This window comes from Nymphaea colorata, chromosome 3, assembly GCF_008831285.2.
Source record: "Nymphaea colorata isolate Beijing-Zhang1983 chromosome 3, ASM883128v2, whole genome shotgun sequence".
Taxonomy (NCBI): domain Eukaryota; kingdom Viridiplantae; phylum Streptophyta; class Magnoliopsida; order Nymphaeales; family Nymphaeaceae; genus Nymphaea; species Nymphaea colorata.
The window spans coordinates 22,323,505-22,333,779 of record NC_045140.1 but is presented as its reverse complement, the minus strand read 5'-3'; the positions used below and the strand labels follow the sequence as shown (position 1 = coordinate 22,333,779).

At 38.7% G+C, this 10,275-nt stretch overlaps 1 protein-coding gene across 1 annotated transcript; it reads right to left on the bottom strand.

Annotated features, from left to right (window-relative positions):
• On the bottom strand, nt 1-10,275 carry LOC116250098 (cyclic nucleotide-gated ion channel 17-like). The gene is made up of 7 exons (XM_031623488.2): nt 9,667-10,275; nt 8,917-9,466; nt 7,961-8,173; nt 7,479-7,777; nt 5,427-5,538; nt 1,497-1,733; nt 1-1,013 (listed from the first exon to the last, which is right to left on the bottom strand). Exons 1-7 carry the CDS (start codon nt 9,693-9,695, stop codon nt 270-272), a joined length of 2,184 nt encoding a protein of 727 aa, XP_031479348.1. The 5' UTR covers nt 9,696-10,275; the 3' UTR covers nt 1-269.

The window sequence follows — 10,275 nt, the reverse complement described above, 5'->3', positions numbered from 1 at the left end:
TAAACATAATCCAATCTACGTTAGAATAGACAAAATTAGTTAGCAAAGTACATCAACCACGTGAAGCTCTGACAATCCGATACAGAGGGCAAGATTTTGCATTGTCATCATCCTACCGAGAATACACACAAAATATTGAGAGAGAGGAAAACAATTTTAATTTGAGCCCTTTCAGGGGAGATTCGTCATATAAATGCCCTCAACTGGAAAGCACCTAATTTTCAGAGAAAAACTATCCGGTCTACGTAAGTTAGACTGGCTGAATATTTTCAATCTTCAACCTCTGTAGAAAAATCAGGTTCCTCAGGCTTCGCTAACTTTGGCAGCTCTTCCGTTAAACTTGGTGCTGTGACACCTGTCACTTTCTGAACTCCTTTCCTTGTATTTGCAGCAAATCTTGACGCAAGTATGGTGACAGAAAGATTTTGTTTTGCATTAGAAGTGACAGGGGGTTTCTCATAGCAATTTTGCATTCCCTCATCTTCCTCTAGTTGCTCCCTCGTCATGGAGAATGACTCCTGTGTCATGAGCTCCTTTGCCATCTTTCTTCTCTTGTAGCGCTGCCATGCAGCCTGTATGAAACAGGCTGCCCACGTTCTCCAATGGTGTGAGTAGTAGCGGAATGTGTGCTGTAGCTTCCTGCTATGCAACCGCCTAAACTGGTTGGCAACAAACTTCAGGTCCTCTGCGCGTAATGCAAAAGCCTCCACTTCACCAAGTGCTTTGACTGTTCTTGTTGAAGAAGGGAGACTCACAGTGGATTTAGGAAGCAAAGCCCATGCAAGCAGCTCTTCACCACAGAAGTCTCCAGGCCTTAAAGTAATACAGTTGAAGAAACCAGTTCTCCCTCCATTGGTTGTGGAACTTTCAAGCCTCCCTCGAATGACAAAGAGCATCTCAGTGACAGGGTCTCCCTCACGTACAATGAATGTGCCTTCAGTGCTCAAGGAGGAGACTAGGCGCTCACATATAGCATCCAAGAGCTGATCATCCATCTGTGAGAAGAAGGGTACCTGAAAACCCAGAAAACAGTGTGCACACTAAGCAAGCAGTGCCATGTTCTAAGAATGAACCTAGATCTCTAAAGTTGTAAACAATTTGCATGCTCTACGAAAAAAGGCAATTTGCAGTGCGTTACGAATCTATGTCGTGGACAGAATTGTCTCTACATATTCTTCTATCCAGGTTTCATAAACTTAAAATAGCCCATAATGCACTTCATAATGTTTTACACCATATCAAGCAGACACCACAAAATTAACATTTGACATTATTCTAACTTGAAACCATCAAGAATAAACAAATGTGACCTTCATTTTATGCCCAAAAGACTTTGGTCCTTGACAGTAGTGTTTGCAAAATAGGAATCAGAAGTTAAAACTTCTACAATAATCACCCAAAGCACTTCAGAAGAAAAATAAGTGCTATATTTTTCAATATAATACAACGCTATATAGAATAATACTTGGAAAAGAGATACAGAAGAAACCCCTTACACGCCGAACAAGGTCCAAGCACAAGTGCCGCTGAATGTCTCGACGAAGATCAGTAGGCAACCCACGCAGGATAGACTCTTCATCAACATCACGCGTGGCAATCCACTTATACTGGACAAACCGCCGGACACGGTCCTGAAGATCTGGAGGTAGGCGACGATGTCTCATCCATTCCTCAGTGTCCCTCCGCTTGAGCCTCCACTCTTCAAGCCTCACAGTAAGAGATTGAAGATATGTCTAAAAATATAGATGGTCATTAATAATGTATAAACAATACTGAATGAAAGCATCAACCAGAATAACAGCAAAATTCAATGAGATGTAAGCAAGAAACAGTTAAAATTCCAAAAAAAGCTCTCAATAGTCATAAGCGGATACTGCGCCCAATAACTAGTAAGGTAATAAGCAAAAGCAATTTTTTAAATGAAAATTCAGAAAAACAAAACGGACCCAATATATATATATATATATATATATATATATATATATATATATATATATATATATATATATATATAAACCTTCCTTTCAGTAACAGGGACTGGGAATCTTGGTTTTCACTTGGACCTGTCTTTGCATCCGGTCCTCTCCTCCATTTCTTCTTTTTCTGGTGTCAGGCCCAAGATTCAGATGTAGGGCAGAGCCAGTTTTGGGCGAGGGTGGGCCAGAGCCTCCCAAAATTAACTTAGAGCTGGGTCCACTACATGGATGTGGCCTTGGATCAGTCCAGTGCCCAGCCCTGAAGAAAAGCAGAAAAATTGCAAGAACTTTGCCCCTAAAACCTCTTAAACTTTCCTGCTCCTCTTTCTCAAGGGCCCAAGGCCTTCATCCATGACCTGCTTGCCATTGCGAGACTCCTACAATATGACAGGTGGACATGAACCTCAAATCCTTGATTGATCCTGTAGAAAATTAAGGCGCACATTCGCCTGCCTCTCTCTCTCTCTCTCTCTCTCTCTCTGTCTCTGCTATTATGGGTGGACATGAACCTCAAATACTTGATCGATCCTATAGAAAGAGAGCTACACCTTTGCTTGCCTCTCACTCTCTCTCTTCTTCAAGTAGCAGAAGCACCAAGCTTGGTAGGCCAGCCTCCAGCTTTAAAAGAAAAGCTCCTTGTCCCACGCCTCATCTTCTTCCTTGACCATCTACCACTGCCTCCATCATTCCCTCGTCTCTTAGTTATATACGAATCTAAATGTAGCTCTTATTCAAAACAAGATGATAATTCACATTATTGTCTATGCTTTTCTTCTGGGATTCGGAAACAGATTGCATAATAGGTAAAGAATTATGCATAAAACAAAAAGGCTTCACTGTTAAAGAAAAGAGTTGATAGTAAATATGTTTTTCTAGGAAAAATTTATGCAATTATGTAATTTGTTATCTTCATTTTCTTGTCTCTGATTAAAAAGTGGACTATTCTCAAATCAATCCCTAGCTCTTTCTAGGATTCCCAGAATGAATCCCATGATGTAGCACTATCACTGCAAGAAATATAGAGATCTTTGTGAATCGTGGGACCGGAACCATTTTTCCATGCCTTGAACTAAATGCAACTGAAATTCTCACATGAAAACCAGAATTTGAGTACTTCATAATTTTCCTCAGCCCAATATTAATTAGGCTAGTGATGCAAAGTGGATGCTGAGTAGATCCAAAACCAACGTATATTGGATCCCATGGAGACTGCTCAGTTGATTTGGAATTTACACCAAAGTTTTGAATCATCTTTTGTTTTATTGTTTTCTTTTGTTAAACCCTAGTATTATGTCCACAATGTAAAGATCCATGAACCAGTGTCCATATTCATTAACTGGATCTGGGTTGGTCCAGATCTATATTAGATCCAGATCCATTGATAAAACGAGCTGAAGTCATAAGATAAAACTTTCTCGGTTAATTTCCTCTGTTTCCACCTTTATTTCCAGTTTAGTTTTTCGTCCTTTAGTCTACCTTCAAAAATTCAACCTTCATTTTCTTCTATTCCCTTCAGTTATTTATAATTTCAGTCTATTATTTCCTTAAATTTCCTTCACATTTTTCCTTAATTTAGTATCAGTAGCTACTCCAAAGTTTTAGTGCCACATTACATGGGTATAAGACCATTTGTCACTGCAAGAATTTTTACATTTGTAACTCAAGAAGACAAATTTATACCTTGAAAATCTGCTGCTGAAAGCAGATCACATTAGCTATTTCAGGTTACAGGGTACACATTTGCATCGATGAGAGGCACCGACTCTTTTCATTTTACTATGTAATTCTGTATTCTGGAACCCCCATCAAACCCTGCCACCGGAAACACTGTATTTCAACAATCAGTGTATACCATTATCCCAAAACTTTTGTGCCATAACTTCTGTTTCATCTTGCTTATTAACTAAATCTTTCTGGTCCTTGCCATGGTCATCTAAGCAAATCCCTTTTAGTGCTAAATTAGTCCTGTTGAAAAACAGAAATAATAGTTCCCAATTGGTCTCTGGTAAGGACTGCTTATGTTAGCTATTTATAACAAACGTAGCAACTGCTAAGGGGCCTTGGATTCTAGCCACTCCGATGACTGTTGAAAGTACCAAGTGGGTGACCCCACACATGAATATGTTGATATGTCCAACATTCCTGTGCCTGAAGTGGTAAGTTTTGATATACTGGGTAGACCTACATACAGAAGTAATATATCATATAAAGGCTACTACCATGTATAGTTCCAATTTTCTGCATGTATGAGTCCATACATTCTCACGGCCCTTTCTACCTGATGAAAAATATACACTTCCAATTTGTATAAGCTTGTCACAGCCTCACATGTTTTTACTGTATAGTGCAAAGCAGTAGCTGCATCCTTTTTGTGCAGAATAAAAACTGTATCTGTCTGACATAGATGAATTGAGTATAAAAACGACCAAATCAGCCTTAGACAATCAAACTTTTTACAAAATTAATCATAACAATCTCCAACCAGACCAAGCATGTAGCTCGAATGACTAGATAATCCAACTATGTGAAGAACAAGCAATGCACAAAGTGATGACCTTGGATGGTATAACATTAGTAGAAACTAGAAACATAATATTCATTCCATATATAGAATGAAGAAACAGAACCATTAAAATGGTTAGACTACAGATTTGCAACAGCTCAATACAGACTCAAGTTTATGCCCCATCATGAATGGAAACACCAAAACATGGAAGTATAATGCATAATTATGTGGTCAGTTAAACATATCAAAAGAAAAAGTGAAACAAGACTATATGGGCAGAGGAAAGAGCCACACATCCTACTCAAGAGCATAAGGAAAAGAATTTGTATAACTTAAATAGCATAGAGCACAGATATTAGTTCTCTGCAAACACAAGCTGCATCAGAAAGTAACATAGACATAAAGTATGCCCATTATAATATGGGGGAAAAAGGCAAGAGAGAAAAATGGGAAAAACCCATGAAATGCGATAAATAACTATTTACGGAACTTAAAACATTGAAGTCCACATGTTGCATCCATCAAAAAGACAATCCAAAATTCGCACCCAAGCAAATCCACAGTTCATGTGCATGCTAGTCAAGATTAACAATCTCCATAATCAATAATTGTAAGGACTATTTAAGGCAGATCACTCTCAGGGCCTCAAATCAACAGCATCAGTTAATTTTATTTCTATATAAAGAAAATCAGGCTGCAGTTTTGAGTTTTGAGACAAGGAAAGACTGCCAGCGGATCGATTAGAGCTATAGATAACATGATAAGTAAGACACAGAGCCAGTGAAGAAGTTTTCAGACTTCAGAGCCAGAAAAATTGTTCATCTTCTTATCCATGAAATAAGCTGGAAAGTAGAAATATGGTTCATGGTGTAGAAACAGATGAGCATTTAACAAATCATGCAGGCATGGAGTTTCTCGGTGGCAATATAAACAAGCAGATTTACCTGCATATTTCCAATCAAATGTGCAAAAAGCACTAAACCCAAAATGGCAATGAGTATAGCAAATGCAGTCTCCCCGATGAAGGTGCTTGTCTGCAAATTCTGCCCATAAGAACTGAAAAAATTCACAAAATTATAAATCTATGTTTCCCTATTTTTAGTTCAAAAAATCAAGCTGACAGAATATGAGAACTAACTACAATTTGCAAAGATTCTACAAGAATGCTAACATAATTTTATTAGTATGAGCACTTTATAGCAAGAAAAATTGAAACAACAAAATGATGGGAAACTAAATCATAAACTTTCTTTTCCCTTATGGCCCTCCAATATTAACCTTCAGATCCACAGAGTAGAAGGAGATCATAAAATTTTGCATGCAAGACAGAGTTATCAATATCAGCGTGTATCAGCCTGATATCAAATAAGATACGACTGGGAACGAATAGATAAGATTTGTCTAAATAGGGAAAACACATTTGTTCCTTTTTGGACTAACAAAAACATACATGTTTATGTCATTGATATATTAAAGAAGGAAGAGTTAATAATGTTATAATCCTCAAGAAGCTACCTACAACCACTATGATGTTTTTCTGATAAGAGTTTGTCATGTTCTCCTTTAGTGAGTGGGAAAGGTAGCTTAATTAGCATGGGGATGCAAAAAAGGACAGTAGGATGGGGTTTCTCTTGCTTTTGGTGTGGCAACTGGAAAGCCTGCCAATGGGGAGAGCACCTTGAAACTGAACTGTTTGAGAACACTATAGAGGTACCAGCACCTCAAGAAAGTCAAATAAAGGCAAAGAGATGCCCTAGAATTCAAGAGAAATAGAATCTTGCCATTTTGACTGTCACATCAATGGGAAATGGGCAGAAGCCCAACCAAAAAACAACAAGTGGGTGACAAAGGGCAATATTGCTTGTAAAACTCTTTTGCAAGTTTCGCTGTCTCGAGGAAGAAGCGATGGCTAACTCCCACAAGCTCAGTTGAAACTATTTGACTGGGGACCCCTCACTTTTCTGAAAAAAGCTGGAACTTTCACTTTCATAATTTCAAAATTTACCTTGGTTCTACTTATCCACAAAAGAGAAAAAGATCAAGAAAGCTATTTTACATTCTCAAAAACAAACCTGAATTTCCCATACCAGAAGAAGCAGATTGCCAACTTTACATATGAATATTTCTAAAGATGTGTTCATCAGATTAACGAACCTTCTGCAAGTATGAGGCACATATTTCTCTCATTGTGGATGGCCACTCAAATGGATGTGTTTCACATGAACGTTGGCCATTCTCAATAATCATGCAACCCTCATTTTTCTCATCATGCATGATAGCAACTGTAAATTACTATTCGCCAACTTATTGGCTTTACCAAACCTTTAAAACTTTTTCTACACGTGATTCATCCCCAAATTTGGTACCCAAATCATGCCAGACAATTTTTCTTTTGAAAAAAAAATGGCATTGTTTTTAGTTGTATGATTACATTATAGAACATGGAGATGAACAAAAATGTTTTCCGTGAATACATTTAGAAACTAGAGAAGCTTCATCGGATTGGTGTAAATTTTTTCAGTCAGAAGGCTTGTTTCAATAGGATATGTCCTTTTCGAGAAATAACTTTTATACATTCTGGGTTTGAAATGAACTCTGATAATGCACAAAAGTGAACCATTTCCATTAAATCGGGCAGCATGAATGTAATGAACTCAGAAAAAACAACATCAAAAGGGTAGACAATGTTGAGAAGATTGCTCTGCACAGAACATGTGGGTGCTGCTTGTTATTTGAGATATTTGGATGGACAGTTGAAATGCATTTCAGTTCCACTTAAAGTTTCAGTAGCACATATATATCAGACCCCAGTTCGTCAATGAAATCTTCAAATTATTATCAAATTCTATTGAAAATTATTTCCCTCCAATATGCCTTTTTTTCCTGACATGTGACCCAAACACTCCTTAATTGGTGTCCCTCCAAATGTTACATGCTCTTGTGTAATAAATTGGGCTCATTATTCTCATTAATGAAATGCTAGAATTGAACTTTACCTTAGTTGCTGCAAACCCCACCACAGGCAGTAAAAGTATTTCTCAAGGAAATTTGTGGAGACGACCTGATTACTCAAGGCATCCGCAAAAATACCATAACTAAATATCTTGCTGGTCTGAGGATCACACCTATCAAAAACTTGTGTAACATTTGCCCAGGCCTTACGATCACTATCATTTAATGTGTTGCAGTATAAAAAACTAGAATAGCAGACAGCAGTGACCTCTCTTCTGCACTCTCTCTTCCAACATGTGGTCTGTCTCTCAATAGAAATCAGATACCATGATGCACCAAGTACCTGGATGGCAGAAAAAAATCGTTTCAAGATGTTGACCAGATAATATTAACACAAAAAAGCAGCAAAAGAAGGAAGGGAAGAGGCAGGGAGGCAGGGAAGTGGGGAGGTTGAACTCTCAGACCTTGTTCCAGATATTCTAAGATAAAAAGATACAACTAAAAAGAAAAATTTTGATACACTTACATGACTTGCAATCATATAAAGAAGCAGATTATAAGCAGCCCCAGCCCAAGCAGTCTTTGTAACAACACCAGTTGCCTTCACAATTTGATCACTCAAGGGGAAAATTAAATACAATCTCGGAACGTACTGGAACAGAACAATCAAAGCTAATGCGTTATTGGTATGATCAGCATTGGAGTTCCTAACCGCAGGTATGATAAACCAGATGACCATCTGCACATACATGCCATTAACTGTTAGATGCTAAGATAGGATAGAAGTGCAGCTTCCTCAAAATGCATTCTAAGACTGGTCGTGTGTTTATCTGCTAACTTTTTTGACATGCCTCAGAAATCAAATGAAGAAACAAAAGGCATGAAAGCACAGAAGTACACGTAACTTCAAGAGGCATATTCGTTGAACTGTATATAATTGAAAATGCACCTAGATATGCATGATGATTTTTGTCTTCAAATATCAACGAGAGAACTTGTTCCTCCGATGGTGCGAAAAACAACATAATGACATTTTGCAAGCCTTGAAATCATTTATTAAACTGGCATGACCGTAGAGAACAATTTGATAAGCTCCCAACCATGAGATAAAAGTTATGCAGTAAGGCCAATAGTTTGAACTTTGAAGAAATATGCCTAAACGCCTAGTATGATGACATGGAGATGCCAATCCCAAGAAGCAACACGGCAAAAATCATTTCCAGATGTGAATAACTTGACCGGGATGGTGAGCCACCACATACCGGGAGTAAAAAAAACATCAAAAGCATGGTGACTTTTGTACTCTTTTTGCATATCATATACTAAAGAAGAAGTCACGCCAAGATTTATGCATATCAGTGGATTACATGACACCATTAACTATACGACTGAAATACTCCTAATGAAAGTCAATTCAGAAGAAAACTGAAATTTAAAAAAAAAAAATGACCCTTGTATAAACCTCGAGAATCAAAAGCATACCTGAGGAAGAGGCAAGGTAGCAATAAGGTCTATAAGAAAGTCCGATTTCAGGTATCTCATGGCAATCTTCTTAGGATCCATGACAAGTTCCCCCCTGCCAAACACGCGCGAACTTGGGGCCACGTACGCAATTCGAAATTTAATCAGCATGTGCAAGAAGTAGAATATATCTGCAATCGTTCTGAAAAGGGTCACTACAATTCCTAGACTCAAATCCGTATCGATGCACGGGGATCGTGTTCCTATCCGCGGAAGGTAAAAGTACAACGGATCGAGGAACAGAGCTACCAAACACGACATGAGGAAAATGCGGTTCCACATTAGAACGTGCTCGCTGCCCGGGTCGAAAATTCGCCTCCTCCATGGCTCGTGGTCCTCCGCAAAGACCTTCGACTTCGCAGCAGATGAAGATGATGAAGATCCGCTAAAGTGCCCAAAAACCCCAGGTCTCAGGAAATGAGCTGCCACATCAAACGACTTAAATTTTGCTTTGCTTGATGCGTCGTCCTTCTCCCATGAGAGTTTAGAATTCTTTTCAGAAGGATAAAATCTGATCAAAAGAACGGCAACTATGACTCGCAGTTACCCAACATTGCATGGAAGTTGAAACTTTTCCATGTGTCAAACTCGAACTCTGAGCAACGGAAAGCGTGATTGAACCAAAAACCAGAATAATATCTAGTCCCGGAAACATGAAATTAAAATAACAAACAGTTCCATCATAAAACAATTTCTAAGAAAAACAATTACCTCACGAACTTGTCGCTGTCGAACTCCATGCTACTAAGTGACAATCAGCGGCATGCATCAGTTCCCCGGAGACTCGATTCCAAGAACATCGCTACCGGAGCCCGAGGAGTACCATCCTTGCCAACACAATAGCTGGTGCGCGAAACTTTAATGAAAAGAGGAAAACATACACATATAGTTATCACCAATTTTTCCCTTTCCTTCGGAAAGTCAACTACCACACAAGATCAGCTCGGTAAATCAATCAAATCTAAGCAGCCATTCACGCCCAACATCCCATTCCCCAAATCAAGCGGGTGCCCGTACCCAACAATCATTTTCTCTCCATCTTCTCAGGTTTTCACCAGCCTGACGTCTCGAGGTCAAAAACAAGTCAACAAGAAATATATACTGTATAAAAAACAAAAATCAGAGGACAACCGAAAGAACAACAGTCTGCACTGACCGCACTCTTCTTCCCAATCAAATTCCAAGGAAATATTAAAATAAAAGAAAACCAAAAATCGGACGAGGCGAGCAAGATCAAGCAGAGAGAGGCATCGCACTGAGAGCTCAGACTCTCCTCGTAAATATAGCAGGAATCGCGGAGCGAATTTAGTGGGGGCTTGC